This window comes from Silurus meridionalis, chromosome 22 (genome assembly GCF_014805685.1).
Source record: "Silurus meridionalis isolate SWU-2019-XX chromosome 22, ASM1480568v1, whole genome shotgun sequence".
NCBI classification, from domain to species: Eukaryota; Metazoa; Chordata; class Actinopteri; order Siluriformes; family Siluridae; genus Silurus; species Silurus meridionalis.
Genome location: NC_060905.1, coordinates 3,194,184 through 3,220,153, shown reverse-complemented (window position 1 = coordinate 3,220,153; position 25,970 = coordinate 3,194,184). Strand labels below are relative to the sequence as shown.

Genomic DNA, 25,970 nt, shown 5'->3' with positions numbered 1-25,970 from the left:
ATGCACGCTCATCGCTCTTACCTGCTCAGATTTTCTTTTTCATCACCTCGCGCTTTCAGACACGATCTCGACAAAAGAGCTCCCCGCCCGCGCAGGACGCCACATCCTTAAATAAGACCTTAAGTGTTTTCAAGAGGGTTTAATCCTGAATAAACTCCCTGTTTGAGTCAGATATAATGTTTAATTAATCTAGGAGAGTCTTAGCTCAGTGGTTAAGGCTCTGGGTTACTGATCAAAAGGTCAAAGCCCCGGTATCGCCAAGCTGCCACTCTTGTGCGCTTGAGCAAGGCCCTTAACCCTCTGTGCTCCAGGGGCGCTGTATCATGGCCGATCCTGCTCTCTGACCCCAGCACACAAACAAGTGCGAAGAAAAGTATTTCACTGTAATGTTTAGTCTTCTATTCTAAACTAATCAGAATCACAGACTCACGTTTTAATAATTTTACTCTGTTAATACGTGTTCAATTCATCCCAATCGTCTATTGTCTTCTCTTCTTTCAAATTTCTTATCAAATTTATTTATCAAATAAATTATAACTGTTGATTCGCCCTTATTAAAAAAAAAAAAAATTGATCCCAATTGCATTTCTATTAATAGCAAATTACTTTTTTTTTTTTTAATACACGGCTGGAAGCTCATAAGGAGAACGTCAACTCTCCATGCTCATCAAGGAAAAGGAGGAATATAAAAGGAGCTACGAAGGAGCACAGAGAGAGGAATGTTTGGCTCCCAACTAATAAAAGGTGTGTTTTTCTTTTTCTTGACAGGAAGCAGCGACAGCGGCGAGAGCAACGCAAGTTATCGCAGCGAATACGCCGACCCTCTTCCAAGGACTTTCTAAGGATCTCTACATACCGAGGACACCGAGCACCCACCCGCCCAGACAGGTTTGGGACTCAGCTATCCTCGGACGGGCCGTGGCCGCAAACAACACGTATTTGAAGCGGCACTACGTCGTAAGCTCCTGTACACAACGAATAAAGATTTAACGTGATTTTCCTGATATTCGGTTCCCTGGTGTGTGTGTTCATCCCGTCACACGAGCAAGGCGCTACAATATAAAAAAGAACATAATGCTTAAAGTAAACCATGGTGGTGGTGGTGGTGGTGGTGTGAGGAACCGAGGATGCTTTGCACCTTCAGGACCCTGGACGACTCGCACATTTATTTTTTTTTAAAGGAATAATTTTACAAGCCAGGTATGAACGTGCTCCTTTTGCAACCGAGTTTATTGTTTAAAAACAAACAAACAAAAATGTAGTGGAGGTCTAGTCTCTAGTCCAGTCTAGGGCTCAGCAGGGCGGATTATGTTGGACCCGGTGGGAGCACCAGGAGGTCTTTGGCTGCAGAGAGAGAAGATAGAGAAAGGATGAGTAGAGAGCATTCCACCAAAAGAAAAAGAAAGGAAAGAAAGCGAGAGATCAAAGAGAAAAGGAAAGTACACAAAGAAAAGTCAGACTCTGTTCAGGTGTGAAGGCAACAGATTTTTTTTCCTTAGTCTATGAGGAAAGCTATGCGGCGGCACTTTAATGTTTCTGCTCCTTCACGTTTCTAAAACAAACAGGACGGCTTTCGAAACAGGGTTTTTTTACACCCTCTATAGCATTGCAGTGCATGCTGGGACTTTGTTCCCCTTATATCCAAGGTTTAAAGTATGTCTGAAGTATGTCGAAACAATTTACAGAAAGTTTCAGGTGTTTATAACACTGTACTGATCGACACAATCCAAAATGAAATTTATGGTTATATTTATTTATTACATCAATGATTGTCGAGAAATTCAGGGTTCCTACACACATTTCATTTCAAAAACTTTTCCAGACTGAAATATGCAGAATTCCCTAAAGACTTTTTTAAAATCATATGTAAAATCTAAAATAATAATTTTAAATTTCAAATATAACAATATATAACTATATTACAATCTCTGATGTATGTCAGAGTCTGATGTTTAGTTGCACAGTAGGGGGCGCTGCACTGTCATGGCAACTGCTGCCTCACAACATAACAACCAATCACAGCTGTGCAGATCCAGGATTGCGGTGATCTTTTGGCAGCGCTGAGAGGCTTTCAAAAACAATGACGCATTTTTAGTCTTTGCCACGACGTTTCGAAAATCTGGAAAGTAAATAAACGGCAGGAGAAAGTGCGGCGGGTCGAATGAGTTTTTTGTTGGTTTTTGGCAAGAACTATTAATCGAAACCTGGAAATCACTTGAGTATTCGAGTTTCCGGCTCGAGTACCGACACTGTCCCCGTGTCACCATGGGACAAAAACGCAACGTTTTCACATCAGAAATTAAAAAAATATTGCATTTCAATAGAAATACAGAAACTCAATCTCAGGTTGTCAAGGTTACCGCACAAATGCTGCGTGTTTCAATCCACTCATAATGCCTTCTGACTGGAGCTCAAGTCATAGCAGAGCGAGTGAAAAAGTGGGAAAAAAGCCCAAAAAACTAAAGAAAAGAATGAAAGAGAGGCTTAAAGGCGAGCCATGATGTCAGAATTAAACCGGAGAGATTCCTGCTGTCATAAAAAACACGAGGAAATCCCCCCACAGACAGAGCCTATAGATCTGACAGACAGAGGTGTGTGTCAGATCGATAGGCTGAAGAAAAAAAAAAGATCTGTAAAAACAGATGTAAAATTAAGACGAGGACACCGACCTGTCTTACTGGTGGTGCTGATGTCATCGATGATGGTGAGCGCCTCCTTGAGGGCATGGTACACGTGAAGCATCTCGTCCCTTTTCTGAGCCTGATCGGCCGACTCATCCATCAGACTGTTCTGGTCTCCTGAAGAGTACAGGTAGGCCAGCAGCTTAGAGTGTATGAAGTCCTTCACCTGAGGACCAACCAGGAGGAACTTGTTAAGGATTGGAAAACTTGGACCATAGCAGCAGCCTAGCGACGCCCTAGCAACCACGTGGAATGTAGCAATGCCACAGTGTCCCTCTGGAATCTCACAGCAACACCACTGCAACCATCTTGTATTCTACAACATGATATTGGCAACAATCTGGCAACCTGCTGGGATACCATATCATGACATGCTCGTTCCTCTGTCTAAATTATTTAATTTAATAATAATAATGAAGAATGGAATAAATTTATATACAGTGGAACCTCGGGTTACGAATTTAATTCGTTCCGGTACTTTATTCGTAACCTGAAAAGTTCGTATCCCGATACAAATTTCCCCATAATAATGAACAGAAACTTCGGTAATTCGTTCTGGACAACCAAAAATATTACTTAAATAAAAATAAAGCCAATATTCACTAATATTATTTACTTTTAACATGTTATATTAAAATCATACCACATAAAAACATACAGAAGAGGAAAAGATCTTTACCGGGTACTTTCCTTTGAGAAGACTCGCTGCAGGAGCGGCGTTCGTAGAAGGGGAGGAGGGAGAGTTATTGTTTGAAGGAGAATCTTATTATATTATATTATTTATATATTATTATATATTATATTATAGAATATTAAAGACAGTGTTATTAACATGAACGCTGAGACAATTGTTGCATTAGAGGGAAAATGAGAGCTGTTTCTTTAAGGCTACTATCAGTTGGTATTGAAGTCCAGAGTGAAATTCATTATGGGTATTGTACTTCGGAAAAGACTGTAACCCTGCTAATCTATCTTCATAAAAACAAGTAAAGTGGTTATGCATCGGCTAATGTTGTCCATCTCATCATTCCACGAGCATCAACTAACGAGTTGTTACGCTGCCGCCGGGAAAAGTTCAAGCGGATAAGTAACACGATGCTCTCGCTAGGGACACAGGACGCTAACTGATGTGACGAGCTGCGTGGATAGAGCAAAAACAACCAACTTGCCTGCGATTTTTTAGTGCGCGACGTTCGTATCCCGATATATTGTTCGTAACCAGGGGCAAACATTTTGATGAACTGCGATTCGTAACCTGAATTATACGTATGCCGGGGCGTTCGTAACCCGAGGTTCCACTGTATAATATAAATAAATTAGGCCGCAGGCTTGTTTAGTCTCCGCCTCGCACTATGAGCGCAGTGTCATTGTTTTTTTTCTTAACCATTAAACAGCTGATGTTTGTTGTTTGGGTTGATTTTATGATCAATTGTACAGTGTCCTTGAGTGTTATGAAAGGCGTCTTTAAATAAAATTAATTATTATTATAATTTCTTTCTATTACGATTAAGTCCACATATCGAGGGAGTGAATGAATGAAGGATGGAAGGAATGAAAATGTAAAACACACACAGACACTTACATACACACTTACATACACATCTGTATTACCCAAATGGAGTCTCACAAATGTAACCTAATTAAATTTTCTAATTAATTCATTCATTATTAATGTGCCAATTTAATCGATAACTCATTGTGATCTATTTCAGTTTAAAAAAAAGTGTATTGCATTAATTCGATGTATTCTATTTGTTTTTATAAAATATTATTAAACCAAGCAGACATTTTATTTGAAATTGTTTTAAAAATGTTAAAAAAAAAAAAAAAAAAAGCAATTTTACGTTTTGTATTCCCCCCTGTTAGACCCCTAATAACACCCCAACACACACTTGTTTAAACGGTTCAGATGGGCAGTTGTGGATCGGAGGTGCATGTGGATGCGACATTCTAGCGAGTGTGTAGTTTCCATCCAGAATGACTAAACTCATTTACAACGCAGAAGATCGCCGTGCTGCCTACGTTCCTTTCGGTTTATCCCTCTCTCCGTTTCTCCTAAAGGCAACAATACGATGTGGAAAGGCTCTCTCACACACACACACACACACACACACACACACACACACACACACATCAGCAGAAGAACCGGGCGAGGGTTCAGTGTTCACAGAGAGGGCAGAGATTAAGAAATGAGCAAACTCTTATGTTTCCATGTGGCCGTCATTCTGAAAGCCCACGCACTCAAACCCAAACCGAAGCGTGGCACAATCCGTCTTTTCACCGCCCATGCACACACACACACTCACACTCACACTGTTAATCATGATGTGCATGATGGTCTTGGGCATCAGGTCTCTGATGGTCTTCTTGACGATGCTGATGTAGGAGTCCACCAGGTTACGGATCATTGTCACCTGCCTCTCCAGCTGAGGGTCCATGGAGAAGGTGTCCACTGGAGCTCCGTCATCGCCCATGGCCTACACACACACACACACACACACACACACACACACACACACACACACACACGCTTATAAGGAAATGCACTATTGAGAATTGCCATTCACTGAGCACAAAAGTAATGGCACCCTATACCATTTAAACTAGCTGTGGGGGCTGAGCTGCGTTGTTGGACATTTAATCGTGCAAACGTCCAAATAAAATCACACGTAGCTATAATTGGAGATGCTTTCTGATGAGCCCATCGTAACTTGAAAATATGGTAAATGGAGACAAGGCCAAGCCTAGCCAGGAGGTCTTTAAGAATGGAGCTCAGTATGGGGTAGTTTACTGTCATTTAGTGATAATTTAACACGTTACAGAACAGAATTTAGCTATTTTCAGTAATGTATAAACTATAGAGTTTATATGGAATTGGCCGGTGCAGGCGAGCGGAGGGATGAACACTGCTACGTTTGGAAAAGCGAAATTTTTCACATTTTCACAATTTGGTCAAATCGCCAATTTGCATTTTATCTGTAAATATTTTTGGATTGTATTCGTTTGTCAAAAAAAAAAACACCCCGATGAACCCCTTCAAAAACATTCAACCTACAACATCATACTAAACAACTTTGTGGTTGGAGTGGAAGATCTCCTAGTGTAGAGCTCCAACCCTATTGAACACCTCTGAGATGAACCCTTTCACGCTGACTGCACCCCCCCACCCTCCTCACCTTCTCATCAGTACCTGACTTTTAACACTATTGTAGCTGAATTTCACACCTCTACAAAATCTAGTGGAACATCAAAAAGAAACACATGGTCACAAACCAAGCAGCCACACCAGTTCTTGTGTGAAGTACCTGATCTTTCTCAGGGTACACGCCCACATGGAGGAACGAGGCCTTCCAGCTGTCCACCTCCTCCTGGGAACCGCACATCAGCTCGAACTGCCGCAGGTCTTTACAAACGTTCCTGGGAACACACAGAACGTTAACACACACAAACACAAGTAGGGTCAAACACAGGCATGAAGGACTAACTCAGACCTTTGCTGTGAGCTGATAGCAAATGTGTGTTTAGTAGACATGAAGCCTTTCTCCACGTCTCGGATCTTCAGGTTGTCCAGAGGGAGCATGTATTTCTTTTTTTTTTCCTGTCACACACAAACACACACACACAGAAAAAGTAAAGAAAGAGGGAAACAGAAAATTAAGAAAGAAGAGGTTATGACACAAAAAAAAACCTTTGCGTTGTCACAGTGGCGTTTGGGCTCAACATCTCATTGCAACATAGAGCTTAAGTGCAGCAGAACAAACACAAACCTGCGCCTTCTGTTTACACACACACACTTTTGTCCATCTTCAATTATTCTCCAGAGAACATCGGGAGCGCTCAACAGCTCTTTAAGATGCTCTAAATCCAGATGAAAGCTCCATATTCGTGATTTTCTAAATATCGACCGAAGTTGACGTGTTGAAAGCAGGAAAAATGGGTGACGAGCACCACTTTTAATGGCTAAAGCATCTCCAAAAGACAATATGTAGCTAAAGTGCTCCAGAAAAAAGGACAACCGGTGGACCTGCACCACAGCCATGGAGCTAGAACGTCTGATCCCTCTCAGCACAAATTTGCTGAAACATCTAATGCTGGCTCTGGAAGAATGAAGTCACCATACCACACGTCGCTTGGTGTATAGGTGTGTAGCTGCAGAGTGACTCGGGAACCCAAATGCTGTACATGTGAGCATCGGAACTGGACCATTAGGACCATTGGGAGGCTTGGTCTGATGAATCACATCATTGTGACAGCAACAAGATGGATAGTGTGTTGCTCTGGGTGGTCCTGGGCACCATGTACTGGCCTTCAAGCAGAAGTCACCCCACCTCAAGGTAACACTAAAGTAAAGTGCTTGTGATCTTTGTTTTGAGACGGTTTGAAAAAAACATGACTGAGTTGCTTCTGAGCTCCACAGATCTCAATCTGATCGAGGTTCTGTAGGATGGGATTCACGAAGGCTCCATCTCAGAACGTGTTTAGGATTTAAAGGATAAGAGCGAAAGAGAGCTGAGAGAATTGGGGGAGAGGGAGATAGAGGAAGAGCGTTGGAGAAAACGAGTGTGAGAGCGAGCGCGTGAGTGTTCAGTAGAAACGTCGGGGGAGGGGAAGTTGGTGAGCGAAAGCATCTGGAAACATTTATACACGGACTAAAGGCAAGAAAGAGAGCGAGAGGGCAAGAGAGAGATATCGAGCGAGAGAACAAGGGGGTGGAACAAAGCTATCCCAACAGTTACATCATTCCAAAAAAACATAGAACCCCCCCCCCCTAGTTTTCCCCAGTAACCCAGTCCGATTTCCTGCAAATTCCAAAGTCAGATCCCGACTGGAACGTCTCCTCCACCTGCCACGTCACTTCTGGAGGTTTACTAAAAAACTGGTGGGGTGTGTGTGAGTGTGTGTGTGTGTGTGTGTGTGTGTGTGTGTGTGTGTGTGTGTGTGTGTGTAAAGAAAAGCCTGAGAGAGAGATATATACACTCACACACTTTCACACACACTTCTTCTGGAATGTACTGGTGATTGTTTTATTTTAGAGCAGAACATTTCAGTGTAGAGAAAAGTCTGTTCACACACACACATTCCAATATTGTACGGCAGTACATTGATTTTGCTGATTTTAAATCAAACAAATCAATTCCTTTGATCCTTATTACTTTGAACATTAATTCCTTTGTAGTTACATTGATTTTGATTGAAGTTCGTTTTGATGTCTGACTTGAATATGAACTAAGAAAAGAGTGTGCGCATAAGAGTGTGTGTGTGTGTGTGTGTGTGTGTGTGTGTGTGTGTGTGTGTGTGCAGCTTTATCATATCAACATGGCCGGCTTTAATATTTACACTTGGGTCTCTCTTTTTTTTCTTCCTCCATTTTTCATGATCAGTTCCTTGAAATATGGGCGGAGTCTTGCCTGGAAAAGTAGGAGGGGCCTTGAAGCGTCACTTTCAATGCACGCAAATAAAACCGAGAGTTCATTTCCAGGCCAGAAAAAATTTAAATCTAACAAAAGCTTACAATAAAAAAATGAATGAATAAATAGAAACATGCAGAATCTTATGCATCACAGAATTTAGCATTTTTGGAAATGATGTGTGACGAATTACAGGTCTAGAAACATGTCAACATACTGCAGCTTGAAACGCGTAACGTTTAGCAAAACAATAGTACAAATACAGGAGTCTTAAAAGCAAAATAAAAGTAAAAAAAAATAATAATTTTATGATGTTTCTGATTTATGCCTGCAAAAGATTTTTTGGGTAAAAAATAAATAAATAAATAAATAAGTTGTGGTTTAAAATGGGGGGTGTTGAAATAAAAGGAAAAAGAAAGAAGAAAAACGAATGAATATATAAAATAAATAAATAAATACAATTAAATCAATTTAAGAAAAATTAAATAAAAAAAAAAATAAAAATAATAATAATAATAAAAGAAGAAAAATTAGTATAGTTCCAGCCTGAAAATAAAATACATTTGTTATGGAAACATTTTAAAGCCTCACCTCTTCATCCTTGTACCAGGACAGAGACTCAGCTGTCAGGACGAACCAGTACTCCTTGGATCCTCCCTTCATGAAGCTGATGTTGGTGAGCCAGCCTTTGCGGATCACCTGAGCAGAGGGATGGGAGGGGAAACACATCACAGGGCAGAGAGGAGATTTATTATTTGTCTTGAGCACACACACACACACACACACACACACACACACACACACACACACACGAATCTCAGACACCTGTTTACTCACCTGTACAGGAACATGAGTTTGTTTGATGAACAATCTGATCTACCTGATTTGCTAAATTATTATATAAAATACTTTTTATTATTATTATTATAATTTTGTAATTGTTCATAAAAGTAGATTAATTAATATTTTTTGTGGAACTTTCTAAGAAATACAGTATATTATTATTCATTGTTATTATCTTATTATTTTTACAACCATTCAAAAAATTTGTTACATTTTTAAGTATTTTTAATAAAAAAAGTAAATTGACTATAATGAAACTTTATTATAGAAATATTATATACATTTATTATATAAAGTTTTATTTACTATAATTAATTATATAACATTATTAAACAAAATACTTTTTTATCATCATTATTATTTTATAATTGTTCATAAAATGGATTTATTTATAGTTTTCTGTGGAACTTTCTAATTAAAATACAGTATATTATTATTATTATTATTTGTTTGGGTTTAATTATTGCATTTTTAAATATTTATTTAAAACAATTTAAATTTACTTTAATTATGTAAAACATTTATTTATTTTTATTAAATGAAAAAAAAAAAGAATAGCCGTCAGAAATTTAAGAAAACCAACAAAGCAATAAATATACTGATAAATGCTTAGAATACGTTTTTTTCCGCTTAAATAACAAATTTCAAATAATTATCGCTGTTATTAATAAGAAATATATAACTTTTAAATATCTTTTTAAACCATCTACAAATTTTAAAGCAAAACAAATGCATACTTCACTTTTGGTCTACACTCGACCTGAGCTGGGGTCGGCGAGGAGCCTGTTAGGTGTAAGTAGTGAGTAAAAAGCTAAAAGATAAAGCAGGTTAGTGAGGATCATCGCTACGGCATTCTAACGGTAATAAAGTTAGTGACGGAATTACAGCATTAGAGTGCAACCCAAAAAAAATACAAACGCTAATTTAATAAATTAATTATTGATTAAAATAAAAATTATTATCTGATTTAATTTAACTTATGGTTGTGTGTGTGTGTGTGTGTGTGTGTGTGTGTGTGTGTGTGTGTGTGTGTATTTTCATTCAAATAGAAAAATGAATACTTAGAGACTACATGGTTTGATCTTGGTGATCACCTGCCCCTCTTGCGGTTCCTCTCTGATGGATCTCAGAAGAACGGTCTATACACCAGGGTTATATATTAATTCTACACAAGCGCTAAACACTACATAACAAAATGCTGGAGTGCTTCTTTAAATAAGAAGAGAATTAAAATATATCGATAGGACATTATGTTAGTGCGTAAACATGCTTAATTAATTATGTATTCAAATGACTCGTGTACGTTAGATAAAAAAGCCACTTCATTACGCCACTGTTCAACTCTACGTGCTACAAGTTCAACGTTGTGAGTAGCAACCGAAAGCCGTGCAACGTTACTGGAACAAACCATGTTCATGTTAGCTGACCCTTGAAATTATTTCTTGATTTTCTGAGCATGGCAAAAATTTGGTACACCCATGCAAAAAACTATTTCGGCAACAAGATCCATATCTGAACTATTGTAACTACCATTAAAGTAAAATAAATGACGATCCCAATCCTTAATAAACCCACAGAGAGCATCAGGACCCACTTTGCTGATGCTAGTGGTTCCCTTTAATGCCCCATCAAACCACTTGATTTACAAACAACATCCTGAAACATTCCATACCAAACTCATAGGTTTAGGCTGACTTTACAGGGTCACCTTAGTCCAAGTGCTCTGTTGACCGTTTCTCAAAACTAGGATTGATAAATGTGTTGAAAGAGCAAATGTAGGATAGACTTTACTACAGCATAATGAAATTTTTACATATCCTAGCTTGCTTGTAAACTGGGGTCAGAGCGCAGGGTCAGCCACGAAACGGTGCCCCTGAAGCACAGGGGGTTAAAGGCCTTGCTCAAAGGCCCAAGAGTGGCAGCTTGGTGGTACCAAGAGCCCTTCAGCAAGGACATTAGTCCAAATATGAACGAAAGAGCGAACCGCTCTATCACAAATAAAGAAAGAAGCCAAGTCAATTGTTTTCCTACATCTATACAGTCAGGCTCTTGATCAGTGGAACCCCACTGGTCCTTCACGCCTCCATGTGAAAATATATTTCCAACCACTGTTGGAACTTTCAAAAGAGTTCAAGAGTGTTTGTTTGAAATCCTCAGAACAGCATTTTTACATTTGTCTCAGTTGGTATAAGCACTGCAAGGAGTTAGTTCAGGTTTAAGGTGAACTCCAGACTACAAATATCAGTACTAACCTCCAGCACACACTCACAAACTAAAAAAAAAAAAACAAGAGCTGTAGTATGCAAGCTGATAGATTCACAGGTGTACACGTATGTGAGAATTGTTAAATATCTTTAAGCATTAGTTAGAGATTAGTCACAAGAACATTTCTACACCTTTCTATCTTTGTCTTTCTACCCAAGACTGTAGCCTTCTGATATGCAATATTCTGCACGTACCCCCTTGGGTGGTTCCTGTTTTTTGTGGCTTCTTCTAACATGACTCTATATGGAGTTATCACGCTCACCGGTTTCTTATGTTCCGCACGTACATCTGTCAGCCCTTCCCCTCTTATCATATAGTATATATTCATGTATGACACAATAAAGCTTTGGAAGAGATCGAGAGGAAAAACTGAATTCGAGTGAATCCTGTCTAGACGACAGAAGGGAATCCTGTCCAGGGGGCAGAGGATAAAACAATTCCTTACAATGTCGTTGGGGAATCCGATGAAGTCATCATGGTTGGTGTTGATGTATGACAGCTCGATGTCGATCAGCAACAGAACCTGAAAACAAGAGATTTGTAATGACGAGACAGCAGGGAGATTTTTCAATGAGGGGGTGGAGATTGGAATTCTTTTGGGATTTAGACTGTTAAGCATGTTGTGTGGAGGGACAGGTCTTTGTAGGGATTGGGTAGAGAAGACTTTGAGGAGAAAGTTCTTTGAGAAGAGAATTATTTAGGTAGTGTGTTCTTTGAAAGGGATCCTTTGGGGCGAGAGTTCTTTGCCGTGGCATCCTTTCGGTAAGAGTTCTTTAGGGAGAGAGTTCTTTAGGGGGATTCTTTGGTAAAAAAAAAGGTCTATGGAAGCCTTTGAAGGAGAAGATACCTTGATGAAGAGTTTTCTGAGAGTTCTTCAGGGAGAGAGCTTATTGGGAAGAGAGCTCATTAGGGAGCGTTTTTTTGAAGGCATTATCTGGGAAGAATGTTCTTTAGGGAGGGTTCTTTGGGAGAATGGGGTCTTTGGGGGAGAGAGGGGTCTTTGGGGGAGAGAGGTCTTTAAAGACATCATTTGGGAAAAAATTTCTTCAGGGAGAGAGTTCTTTGGAGGCAACCTGTGGGGTGAGAGTTCTTTCTGGGGCTCTTTTGGGTAAATCATTCTTTGGGTGGAAAATCATTGAGGGGGAGGGTTATTTGTGTAGGTTGAGTTATTTGTAGGGAAAAGAATCCTTTGAAGGAGAGGATACCTTGATGAGTTCTCTGAGAGTTCATTGGGGAGAGAGCTTATTGGGAAGAGAGCTCATTAGGGAGAGTTTTTGAAGGCATTATCTGGGAAGAAAGTTCTTTTGGCTAAAAGTTCTTTGGGGAGAGAGTTTTTTGAAGGTATCCTTTGGGGAGAGAGTTCTTCAGGGGGTTATTTATGGAGAGTTTGGATGATGGTGCTTTGGGGTTGTGATCAAGAAAACAGGCCGTATAGGGGACAGTAGTTTGTGCAAATTTAAACTTTCAAGAAGATTTAAGATAGAAGATTTTTTGGGACTGATCCTTTCTTTCAGAATAATTCTAAAGTTAAACTTATTAATACATTTTAGTTTCAAATATGTTACATGCTTTATTTTTTTAAATATTCTTATGTAAGAGAAAGTGTGTGTGTTACCTGGCTCTTTGTCTTGCCCTCTTGCTCTTTCACGTATGTAGTGACAATTCTCTCAGTCTCCTCCCTCAGCCGAGGGTACGAATTCAGCTGCAGACACAAACATCACAACACTGCAAAATACAGTGTTTACTGTATATTCACACACACACACACACACACACACACACACACACATACACACACACAGACACACAAAAGCGCCTGCAGCGACGAAGTGTTGAAGCTGCCCGCAACCAAAACCTACCACCAGCATTATCTAGATCATACAAATGAAAACTGCAAGCGGCAAACACACAAAACCAATCAGAACAAAGCTTTTACCATCAGCTGGGTATTTATATTCATTTATAAATCTTTATTAGAGCTGCACTAATCATCACATTTATTAATTTCTTTTACTTATTTAAACACAGTATGCAAAAGTCCAAAATAAATATTTAAATAAGCAAAAAAATATCAAATAAATACAGCCATATAATGTAGAAAACTGAGGAATAAACAATTCAGTTCAATGTAACCATTAAACCGTTCTGGGTTTTGCCCTCCCCAAAAACATGAAACTGCTTGTCGTTTAATTTAACGCAGTTTATTATTGTTAGCATTTGTGAATAACATTATATTTTTTAAACGATTTTAAATTAAATGGATGCTTGGTAAAATAATTGAGAAAAAAATATTTAGTAAAAATAAAATAAAATAAATAATTTATAAAATAAATTAATTAATGCTTTTTTTATCATATTGATTGCATTGAGTATTCAATTAAATTGGCAAAAATGAAATAGATTATATAAATGTAAATAACTGGAAAAATTAATTTGTTAGATTTGTGTGTGCATTTTTACAATAAATATTCAGTTTTCTAAAGATTTTACTTAAAAGGTTCTACTTTACTGTTCCACTTATTTCAGGACTTTATCAAATGTCTTCATTGCTTAACTATCTTACACTCTTACATTATATTACATTATATTACACTATACTGTGAGAGAAAGGAGCAGATGGAGAAGATCCTGGAGAGGTGAAGGTACACGCTGGAGAGAAGGGAAATGAAAATCAGTAGTAGTTAAACAGAGTACATGTGTGTGAATGAGAGGGAGGGCAGTGGAGTGGTGCAGGAGTTCAGGTACCTGGGGTCAACAGTGTAAAGTGATGGAGAGTGTGTTAGAGAAGTGAAGAAAAGAGTGCAGGCAGGGTGGAGTGGGTGGAGAAGAGTGATAGCAGGAGTGATTTGTGATAGAATAGTATCTGTGAGAGTGAAAGGGAAAGTTTATAGGACTGTGGTGAGACCTGAGATGTTGTATGGTTTAGAGACAGTGGCATTGAGTAAAAGACAGGAGGTGGAGCTGGAGGTAGCAGAGCTGAAGATGTTGAGGTTTTTCATTGGGAGTGAAGACGATGGACAGGATTAGAAATGAGTTCATTAGAGGGACAGCACATGTAGGACGTTTCGGAGACAAGGTGAGGGAGGTGAGATTGAGATGGTTTGGACATGTGCAGAGGAGGGACATGGGGTATATCAGTAGGAGAATGCTGAGGATGGAGACACCAGGAAGGAGGAAAAGAGGAAGACCAAGCAGGAGGTTTATGGATGTGGTGAGGGAAGACATGCAGGAAGTTGGTTTGAAAGAGGCAGAAATACAGGACAGGGGGGTATGGAGACGGATGAGCCGCGGTGGCACCCCCTAATGGGAGCAGCTGAAAGAAGAAGACTGCACTATATGACATATTACATTATTACATTATATTTGGTGGTCTAGTGGTTAGGATGTGGCGCTCTCACTGGTGCGGCCCGGGTTCGATCCCTGGTCAGGGAACCAACCCCAGCCATTAGGGTTACACAAGCCTTAGTGCCGGTCCCAAGCCTGGATAAATGTGGAGGGTTGCGTTAGGAAGGGCATCCAGCGTAAAAACATGTGCCAAATCAAACATGCGGATGATCCGCTGTGGCGCAGCCGCTGTGGCGCACGAACAGGAGGCAAAAAAAAAATGGTGCTCCCTAGAACTAAGCAGGAGTCATAGACCACATGATGGACAGATACAGTGTAAACATGGAGGACAGGGCGTGGGCAAGCGGGATGTGAAGGGCTGATCTCAGACAAACAGGTGCTGGATGGCTGACAGGGTGGAGGACCCAAGCGTGGAGGAACATCAACATGACCAGGAAGAACAGGATTAGGGAACAAGGAACCGAGGGATCGAGATCCTGTTCTGTTTTTATTTGTTGTTGTTTTGCTCCTTTTCCTGGTTTACCTTGTTGGAACACTTCCTGATGAGAGAGGTGACCTCTGTCACCACCATGTCCACGCATTTCAGACTCGGCGCTTTCAGTTTGAGGATCTGCTTTTTTTTTATGATGGCCTGAAAGGCCAGGTCAGGAGTGAACAGTCCCGATCTGAGAGCACGATCGGGAGGGGAAAAGAAGAGGTGTTTTGCGTAGTAGGGGTGAGAAGAAGTGGGGATAGGCAGAGAATAGAGCAGAATAAAAGAAAATTTCATTAGTTATTAAATCACTCATCTACAGCCAGACACTTAGACCAGTCCAAAAAGAGGCAGGCGGTGTGTAGGGGCCCGGCAGCAGCGAGGTACCTTGTTGGAGCACTGCCTGACTGTGTTGATGAGCTCCTGAATCACCAGATCGATACATTGGAGACAGGGCTTTTTCAGCTTTATGATCTGCTTTTTCACGATGACTTTGAACGCCGGGTCGGGGGAGAACAGGACAGATCTGAGAACATACAGGGGTGTTGGGGGGGGGGATCAGACAATCAGACAGACAGACAAACAAACAGCAGGACAGGTAACAGTACTGAAGTCATGTTTTTTTGTGGCATGTGGTTGTGTTTCCCGGAACTGCTGTCTGTCTACATGATTAGTGTGTGAGCGTGTGTGTTAAAAGGATTAGATGGTGTCCTGTCTGCAGGAGGTCCACTTGCCTGACTCCGTGGATGTTCTTTATGGCGTGACTGATCTCTCGCCGCAGCTCCTTCTCATCAAACACAATCTGACAAGCACACAAGTGAAACAGAAGAATCATCATGATACTGTGTAGGGACATGAGGAAGAATGTGTGTGTGTGTGTGTGTGTGTGTGTGTGTGTGTGTGTCACCTTGTTCAGCTCGAAAGGAAAGCGCTCGTGGAAGATGCGGTTGATCCTGGCACCACCGGACAGTGGTCCCTCGAAACACTTCTCGAAGTCCACACCAAACTGCTGCACCATCCTGATGACCACACACACACACACACACACACACACACACACACACACACACACACACACATAGATATACGAATTAAAACGAGAGTATTATACATATGGTGTGCAACACTTCCTGGACCTTTTAAAATCAGTAAGGGCATTTGTGAGAAATTACATACGAATTAAATACAAATTCTGGTGATGCCCGATACAAGAGGTGAGTTTCCACTAAGAGATGTTTGGAAAGGAGTTGAAGGGAAAGACGACTCACTGCAGCAGAGCCTTGGTCTTGTATGTTGGGTCGTCAGGACGGAAGTTCTTGTACTCCTCCAACTGTTTCTCCAGAGACAGGAGCTGTGACTGTAACTTACTGCGCAAACCAGGCAGCGTGTCCTGGATGTGGTTAGTCAATTGCTATGAGAGACAAGACACAGAAAGACATAAAATTATAAGCTGACTATGAACTAAGTAGATAAATGCTGATAAATAAATAAATATATATGTGTGTGTGTGTGTGTGTGTGTGTGTGTGTGTGTGTGTGTGTGTGTGTGTGTAGACAAAGGCTGGCATATATGTGAGTGTCTATGAGGACAAACATTGGTATAAAGTGTGCAAATGTCAGCGCGAGTGTCTATGAAGAAAGAGGCTGGTATAAAGTGTGCAAATGTCAGCGTCAGTGTCTGAGGACAGAGGCTGGTATAAAGTGCGAATGTCAGCGTCACGAATGTCTATGAAGAAAGAGGCTGGTATAAAGTGTGCGAATGTCAGCGTGCGAGTGTCTGAGGACAGAGGCTGGTATAAAGTGTGCGAATGTCAGCGTGCAAGTGTCTATAAAGACAGAGGCTGGTATTAAGTGTGCGAATGTCAGCGTGCAGTGTCTATGAAGACAGAGGCTGGTATAAAGTGTCTGCGAATGTCAGCGCAGTGTCTATGAGGACAGAGGCTGGAATAAATTGTGCGAATGTCAGCGTGAGTGTCTGAGGACAGAGGCTGGTATAAAGTGTGCGAATGTCAGTGTGCTAGTGTCTATGAGGACAGAGGCTGGTATGAAGTGTGCGAATGTCAGTGCGAGTGTCTATAAAGAGAGGCTGGTATAAAGTGCGAATGTCAGCGAGTGTCTATGAGGACAGAGGCTGGAATAAATTGTGCGAATGTCAGTGTGCGAGTGTCTGAGGACAGAGGCTGGTATAAATTGTGCGAATGTCAGCGTGCGAGTGTCTATGAGGACAGAGGCTGGAATAAATTGTGCGAATGTCAGTGTGCGAGTGTCTGAGGACAGAGGCTGGTATAAGTGTGCGAATGTCAGCGAGTGTCTATGAGGACAGAGGCTGGAATAAATTGTGCGAATGTCAGTGTGCGAGTGTCTGAGGACAGAGGCTGGTATAAATTGTGCGAATGTCAGCGTGCGAGTGTCTGAGGACAGAGGCTGGTATAAAGTGTGCGAATGTCAGCGTGCGAGTGTCTGAGGACAGAGGCTGGTATAAAGTGTGCGAATGTCAGCGCAGTGTCTGAGGACAGAGGCTGGTATAAAGTGTGCGAATGTCAGCGTGCGAGTGTCTATGAAGACAGAGGCTGGTATAAAGTGTGCGAATGTCAGCGTGCGAGTGTCTATGTGGACAGAGGCTGGTTTAAAGTGTGCGAATGTCAGCGCAAGTGTCTATGAAGACAGAGGCTGGTAATAAGTGTGCGAATGTCAGTGTGCGAGAGTCTATGAGGACAAACGTTGAAATAAAGTGTGCGAATGTCAGCGTGCAAGAGTCTATGAGGACAAACGTTGAAATAAAGTGTGCGAATGTCAGTGTGCAAGTGTCTATGAAGACAGAGGCTGGTATAAAGTGTGCGAATGTCAGCGTGCGAGTGTCTATGAAGACAGAGGCTGGTATAAAGTGTGCGAATGTCAGCGTGCGAGTGTCTATGAAGACAGAGGCTGGTATAAAGTGTGCGAATGTCAGCGTGCGAGTGTCTATGAAGACAGAGGCTGGTATAAAGTGTGCGAATGTCTATAAGGACAGAGGCTGGTATAAAGTGTTCGAACTTCAGTGTGCGAGTGTCTGAGGACAGAGACTGGTATAAAGTCTGCGAATGTCAGCGTGCGAGTGTCTATGAGGACAGAGGCTGGTATAAAGTGTGTGAATGTCTGCGTGTGGGTGTTTATGTTATGCCGGATCCGGGTTGTGTCTCCTAGTTCAGACACGTCCTATACAACTGTGTGTTTCAACTTTGTGCTAACAATTTGAGGAAGAACCAAAAATTACTGAAAAAATCAAGTGTCCCAATACTTTTGTCCTTATTGTGTATTTCTGGATGCATAATTAAGCCACATAATATATTTTAGTAGATTAGTATTGGAGTGGACAGGGTGTCTTCGGTGGGCGGAGTCTAAAAGGACGTAGTGAACCTGGTTGAGGGTCTTCTGCAGGTGCCGCGTTCCCATTTTCTCTGCCATGTGTCTGTAAGCGGGGTGAGACAAGAAGAACTTCCTCTCTGCAGCCAGAGTGACGCGGATGTCCTTCCTGCAATCAATGTCTTTCTGACAACAGTTCACTACACCGATGTAGCCTGAATCACACACACACACACACACACACACACACACACACACACACACACACGCTTTGTTAAACCACGGCTGTATTTTTAGGTGTAATTGATGGACACGTCCCCGAGCCCCACCCACCTCTGCGCAGTGGGAGCAGTTTGTTATCCAGAATGTCTTGTGCGTCCGTTTCTTCGTCCATCAGATCCAGCTTGGTGATCACACCAATGGTGCGGAGACCTGCAACAACAACAACACACACATACACACACTCATGGTCTGTATTATGACACTAGGTCATGGTTGATTGTGTTTTCTAGAAGGAAACCACGGAGTACCCTGAGGATCCACTTCCTTGGCTATCTTCAGAGTGTCCGAGTTGGCCAGGTCAGTGTTGGCCGGTGTGACTGCCAGGATCAGACAGCTGTCATTAGTGATGAACTGCAAAAGCATGTCTCGGATCTGGTGCTCGATGTCCACCAGCTGGTCGCCAACGGCAACCTTGGTCATCTCTGGTAGGTCGATGAGAGTCAGGTTCAACACTGAGGAACCAAAAGAGAGATTGATGTTTCCTACAACACAGAAGTTTTCTGTAAAGATTTTACAATTCTGTGTGTGTGTGTGTGTGTGTGTGTGTGTGTGTGTGTGTGTGTGTGTGTGTGTGTGTGTGTGTGTGTGTATGTGTGTGTGTGTGTGTGTGTGTGTGTGTGTGTGTGTGTGTGTGTGTGTGTGTGTGTGTGTGTATGTTTGTCTGTGTGCGCGATACCGTTAGGCGAGTAGACTCTCAGGTTGATGGGAATGGGGAGATTCCTTATTCGAACCCGTGATCCTGTCCGTCTCGGCCTCGATCTCTGTCCGGACTTCTTGAAGTCCACAAACTTCTTCCCTTTACAGTGCAAGAACTCAGCATACTCTAAACACAGACACAGAATCGTTAGACTCTGGGTTGTGTGTGTGTGTGTGTGTGTGTGTGTGTGTGTGTGTGTGTGTGTGTGTGTGTGTCTGTGTCTGTGTCTGTGTGAGTGTGTGTGTGTGTGAGTGGGTGTTTTATCCAAGGAAACGCACTCACCTGCTTTGTTGTTGATTAGCTGCAGAACCAGAGGCCTGCAGTGACGATCCCTGAGCCACGAGGGAGAAAATCCCTGCAGAGAACGAGAGAATTTCATTATGCAATAAAGCAATGATCAGATGAACTGGAAAAGGGAGAGGGCAGAGAAAAACAGATAGACAGGTCATCGACAGGCGAATAGACATATAGGTTAAAGCAGGTAAACTAACAAATAAGAAGACAGACAGGCCGAGACTGGAGAAGACAGAAAGAGAAAGACATACAGACAGACAGACAGGTGGACAGACAGACAGACTAGAACAGACAAACTAAATGACAAGAATATATATAGACAAAGAAGCAGAGACAGACAGACAGAAAGGAAAGAACAGGCAAACACAGAAACAGACAGATAGACAGAGAGGTTGAAGATGCTAAGACAAACAGGCAGACAGATAGTTAGACAGAGCGACTAAAACAGATAGATAGACAAAGAGGGTGAGACAGACAGTCAGTCAGACAGAGTGACCGAGACAGACAGAGAGGGTGAGACAGACAGCTCGATAGGGTGAGAGATAGACAAAGAGGGTGAGACAGACAGACAAAGACAGAGAGACACAGACAGTTAGAGAGGGTGAGATTGACAGACAAAAAGGATGAGGCAGACAGACAGACATAGACAGACAGACAGACAGACAGACAGACAGACAGACAGACAGACAGACTGATAGAAAGGCGGACACAGACAGAGCAGCTGAGACAGACAAAAGATAGAGAAACACAGAAAGAAATAGACAAGAAAGACACACACACACACACACACACACACACACACACACATACACACACTCATGGTCTGTATTATGACACTAGGTCATGGTTGATTGTGTTTTCTAGAAGGAAACCACGGAGTACCCTGAGGATCCACTTCCTTGGCTATCTTCAGAGTGTCCGAGTTGGCCAGGTCAGTGTTGGCCGGTGTGACTGCCAGGATCAGACAGCTGTCATTAGTGATGAACTGCAAAAGCATGTCTCGGATCTGGTGCTCGATGTCCACCAGCTGGTCGCCAACGGCAACCTTGGTCATCTCTGGTAGGTCGATGAGAGTCAGGTTCAACACTGAGGAACCAAAAGAGATTGATGTTTCCTACAACACAGAAGTTTTCTGTAAAGATTTTACAATTCTGTGTGTGTGTGTGTGTGTGTGTGTGTGTGTGTGTGTGTGTGTGTGTGTGTGTGCGTGTATGTGTGTGTGTGTGTGTGTGTGTGTGTGTGTGTGTGTGTGTGTGTGTGTATGTTTGTCTGTGTGCGCGATACCGTTAGGCGAGTAGACTCTCAGGTTGATGGGAATGGGGAGATTCCTTATTCGAACCCGTGATCCTGTCCGTCTCGGCCTCGATCTCTGTCCGGACTTCTTGAAGTCCACAAACTTCTTCCCTTTACAGTGCAAGAACTCAGCATACTCTAAACACAGACACAGAATCGTTAGACTCTGGGTTGTGTGTGTGTGTGTGTGTGTGTGTGTGTGTGTGTGTGTGTGTGTGTGTGTGTGTCTGTGTCTGTGTCTGTGTGAGTGTGTGTGTGTGTGAGTGGGTGTTTTATCCAAGGAAACGCACTCACCTGCTTTGTTGTTGATTAGCTGCAGAACCAGAGGCCTGCAGTGACGATCCCTGAGCCACGAGGGAGAAAATCCCTGCAGAGAACGAGAGAATTTCATTATGCAATAAAGCAATGATCAGATGAACTGGAAAAGGGAGAGGCAGAGAAAACAGATAGACAGGTCATCGACAGGCGAATAGACATATAGGTTAAAGCAGGTAAACTAACAAATAAGAAGACAGACAGGCCGAGACTGGAGAAGACAGAAAGAGAAAGACATACAGACAGACAGACAGGTGGACAGACAGACAGACTAGAACAGACAAACTAAATGACAAGAATATATATAGACAAAGAAGCAGAGACAGACAGACAGAAAGGAAAGAACAGGCAAACACAGAAACAGACAGATAGACAGAGAGGTTGAAGATGCTAAGACAAACAGGCAGACAGATAGTTAGACAGAGCGACTAAAACAGATAGATAGACAAAGAGGGTGAGACAGACAGTCAGTCAGACAGAGTGACCGAGACAGACAGAGAGGGTGAGACAGACAGCTCGATAGGGTGAGAGATAGACAAAGAGGGTGAGACAGACAGACAAAGACAGAGAGACACAGACAGTTAGAGAGGGTGAGATTGACAGACAAAAAGGATGAGGCAGACAGACAGACATAGACAGACAGACAGACAGACAGACAGACAGACAGACAGACAGACAGACTGATAGAAAGGCGGACACAGACAGAGCAGCTGAGACAGACAAAAAGATAGAGAAACACAGAAAGAAATAGACAAGAAAGACACACACACACACACACACACACACACACACACACACACAGAGACCCAAACACACACACACACACACACACACAGAAGGGGAAAAAGAAAGGGTGGGTTGGTGTTCATTATTGATGGTGTGTAAATAAGAGACGAGGCTGAGCCTTCAGCAGGTTGTTCATCTCATGTATTATGAACGCACAGACAGAAAAGCAGTGCAGGAACAGACGGGGAGACGGAGAGAGAGACGGACTGACGCTGAAAAACACGACGAGCACTCTATCGCTGCTTTCATCTTTCATCCACAAACCCGTGTCTCTGACACGCTCCAATACACAGATTATCTTTCACCATCACAGGGACACCTCTGTCCACTGTCCCACCCACTAGACCACACCCAGACCAGGCTGCAGAGTGAGATATGAAAATGAGACTGCAACTGTCTCAGGAACAATGACATCTTACTGGTCATAAAAACACAGACGGGTTTGTCTCACTTTGATCAGCAGAGCCAGAAGGTCATTAAGAAGTGGACCAGGGGACATTAACAACCTAAAGAGAAACCAACAGAGAGAGAGAGAGAGAGAGAGAGAGAGAGAGAGGGAACAGAAACACACAGAAACAGAAACACACAGGGACATTCACACAACAAAACAGACACAGAGTCACACACAGACAGAGAAAGAGACACACACACACACACACACACACACACACACAGAAAAGTCACATATGCACCCACAAATGCACACAGAAACAGAGACACAGAGACATTCACAAAAAAACAGACACAGACAGAGAGACACAGAGAGACATACACAACAGAGAGAAAATTACACACAAACAGATAGACGTCCAAACACAGAGACAATCACATACAGAGCCACAAACAAAAAGACACACACACAGAAAAAAAATAAAATTCTGAGCAGTTAAGGACATTTTCCTGTCAGACATCATGTGAAGTTGGTTGATCTTCACCAGCTGGTTAACGTTAGTGATAAAGATTATAAACTTTTATGAATGGGGAGAAAAATCCTCTTAAAAATCCTGTCAGATTTCATGCTAGCAGTAAAAAAAACTGGAACAGCTCTGAGCCTGCTTGTTTTTAGGGAAAAACTCATGCTAACCATTTCAAGACGTCTTCTACCATCATGTACCTTCGATTATGTGATAAGAACTTGAGGAAGAACCACGTAACGGGTGGAAAAGTCCAGTGTCCCAATACTTTTGGCTTGTTTTTTGGACGGTGATGGAAAAGGTAAAACTTGTGTTTGGTTCTACACTTCACCATCACCTAAACCAGCAGCACAGCGTGAGGAAAGTGAATGCTGTGTGTGTGTGTGTGTGTGTGTGTGTGTGTGTGTGTGTGTGTGTGTGTGTGTGTGTGTCTGTGTGTGTGTGTGTGTGTGTGTGTGTCAAGAGAGATCTTGTGAGTTTTCATGCTTGATAGTGAACTTCTTGGAAATCCTGCCATGATCGTTAATATTAGCCGGCAATAAAACTATTAATATTACGAGCAGTAATATACACATTTTGTGTGTGATTAACATGTACAATTATGAAGAAGATGTAGATCTCAGAAATGTTGTTAGTTAGCTGGAGAGAACTAGCAACAAAAAACAAAAACAAAAAAGGATTGGAAATCCTGTCAGAAATCCTGTCGTGTTAGCTAATAGTAGCTAGCAACATACCAAAATGATGTTGGCTAGTAAGATTATTAGCATTTATGGACATTTTCCTTTTAGAAATCCTGTCAAGATAGTTCATCTTAGCCTTGTGAAGGAAACAGGAGACTATTGCTGGGAAAAAAAAAAGAAAAGACAAAAAAAGAAAAGAAAAGAACCCTTTTGTAACCCTGCACCTTCAGGACCACTTCTCTAATTCATGTCTTTATCTTTATTTATCACATTATTCTATTATTTACCTACTTTTTATTTGCCTATATTTATAGCGGCAGCACACTATGACAAATTTTATGAAACTTGGCAATAAAAATGGTTCTGAGCTCTGATTGGTCCAAAGCCTTACAGCTCATTTAACAGAGCTTTTGTATTTGCAAAAGTATTGGGACACCTGCCTTTTCCACCCATATGAGGTTCCAAACTGTAACCACAAAGTTACTTTAAAGCATACTTTAAATGCATCAGCATGAAATTTTCCCTTCACCCGAACTACGAGATTAAAAACCTGTTCCTCCATGAAGATCTGCTTTCCATGGGTACAATGGAAGATCTCCTGCTATAGAGCTACAACCCTATTGTGATGAATTGTTCATGCCGAATCTACACAAAATTTTGTGGAACACCTCCCCAGAAGAGTGGAGCTGATTATAATAGCGAATTGGAAATAAATGTGGAATGAGAAGTTCAAATAGAAGCACACACTATTCCTATGGTCGGGTGTCCACAAACCTTTGGACATATATAGTATGATGAATGATGCACTTCATTCGTGAGAGGTTTGAGGATTTATTTATTTTTTATTGCCTATAATAATAAAAACGTATTTATCGAGGAATTTAGAAGGATAACAGCAAAGACCCCACATATAAAATGCATGACTGCTGAAGGGTTTCCATACATTTCACTCTTGCAGCTTCCTGCAAATCAAAAGCACACAGTTTAACTGACTCATAGGAGTCGACCCTTTTGCCTCAAAACATCTGCTAAATTGCATCTTTTTAGGAGTTGACTCTTTTTTGGTGTGCAAAATTTAAACCTTATATTCCAACAGAATTACCGTATTTTCCGGACTATAAGCCACTACTTTTTTCCCATGCTTTGAACCGCGGCTTAAACAACGAAGTGGCTAATTTACGGATTTTTTCTGGGTTTTTCCCGGTTTCAGAAACTTCAAACCAAAAAACTGAGCCCCATAACATTAGACCAATGATATTGCCAAACGGGTTCAGGTGAACCAATGAAACTCTTTATATTAAATTAGATGCGCTCCCACTGAATCGGGCCGCACCACATCATATATATGGATGAGGTTCCTTTGACCTTTGACCTGCCGTTCACTCGGACTGTCTACAGGAAATGCGAATCATTCGTCATGCTGAAAACAACACACTTCACCTGTGTTCTGAGCTGCACGGCATCAGGAGAAAATGGCAAGAAAAAAAACTCCAGAGAAAAATAGTTGTAAAAGGAAGAAGGAAGACAGTGAACAATGACTTTCTTGGTAGGCTACTGTTTAGATACAAGCTGTGTAACAGCGTTAAATCCTGTGTAAAGTTCATTAGTTTCAGTGTAGACACCTGCGGCTTATAGACAGGTGCGGCGTATTTATGTTCAAAATAAAAGTCTTTGTAAAATTCAGTAGGTGTGGCTTATATTTGAGTGTGCTTAATAATCCGGAAATTACGGTAATATAATATTTGGTATATTGGGATCTTAAAAAATAAATTTAACACTGGATTCTTTCGATTGTCATGGACTCCACCATGACAATCGAATGGCCTAAAAATCTCAATGTAACAAACTATTTGGGCAAAACAAAACAGAAAAACACACACGACTACGCGCACAGAAAACAAAAACGCACAAACACACACACCCCCCGGACATGAGAGACAGAACGAAACCGACCTGACGACTAAATTTTCCAGAACCGAGCTCTTTCCGGAGCTCTGTTCTCCCACCACGGCGATCTGCGGCAGATCAAAGGAGCAGCACCGCCCTGTGGAACTGAACACGTCTTGGAGTCTGTTAATCAGGGGGATCAATTCCTCCATTCCCAGGGTCCCCATGATTCTGGCTGGGTTTGGTTCGGCTAGGCTGGGCTCCATTTTGTTAGGAGGTTTTCCTATCTGGCTCGAAGGACCATATAAGGGAGATTCACTATCTAGTGTGCTCTGATCAGGGGCTTGTACTCGCTCCAGCGTCAGTGTCAGTAAAAACACGGAAGAGGATTCTGAACACTCAAACTTTACTGTGTATAGAATTGAATGTTTGTGATTCTTGCGGTCAATTGCTATGTGTTGCACGAT

The 25,970-nt window shown here is 41.7% G+C and overlaps 1 protein-coding gene across 1 annotated transcript; it reads right to left on the bottom strand.

The window, feature by feature from the left end:
* Positions 1-1,212: 1,212 nt before the first annotated feature.
* On the bottom strand, positions 1,213-25,970 carry LOC124376337 (dynamin-2-like). Its single transcript, XM_046835382.1, is given in 21 exon segments — positions 1,213-1,344; positions 2,670-2,847; positions 4,994-5,158; positions 5,987-6,098; positions 6,173-6,279; positions 8,681-8,788; positions 11,643-11,720; positions 12,813-12,899; positions 15,402-15,540; positions 15,749-15,816; positions 15,922-16,033; positions 16,283-16,425; positions 18,410-18,570; positions 18,689-18,787; positions 18,886-19,089; positions 19,314-19,358; positions 20,956-21,012; positions 21,015-21,059; positions 21,216-21,254; positions 21,257-21,288; positions 25,570-25,970. Coding segments are annotated over 21 exon segments (2,217 nt in total). The 5' UTR covers positions 25,770-25,970; the 3' UTR covers positions 1,213-1,306.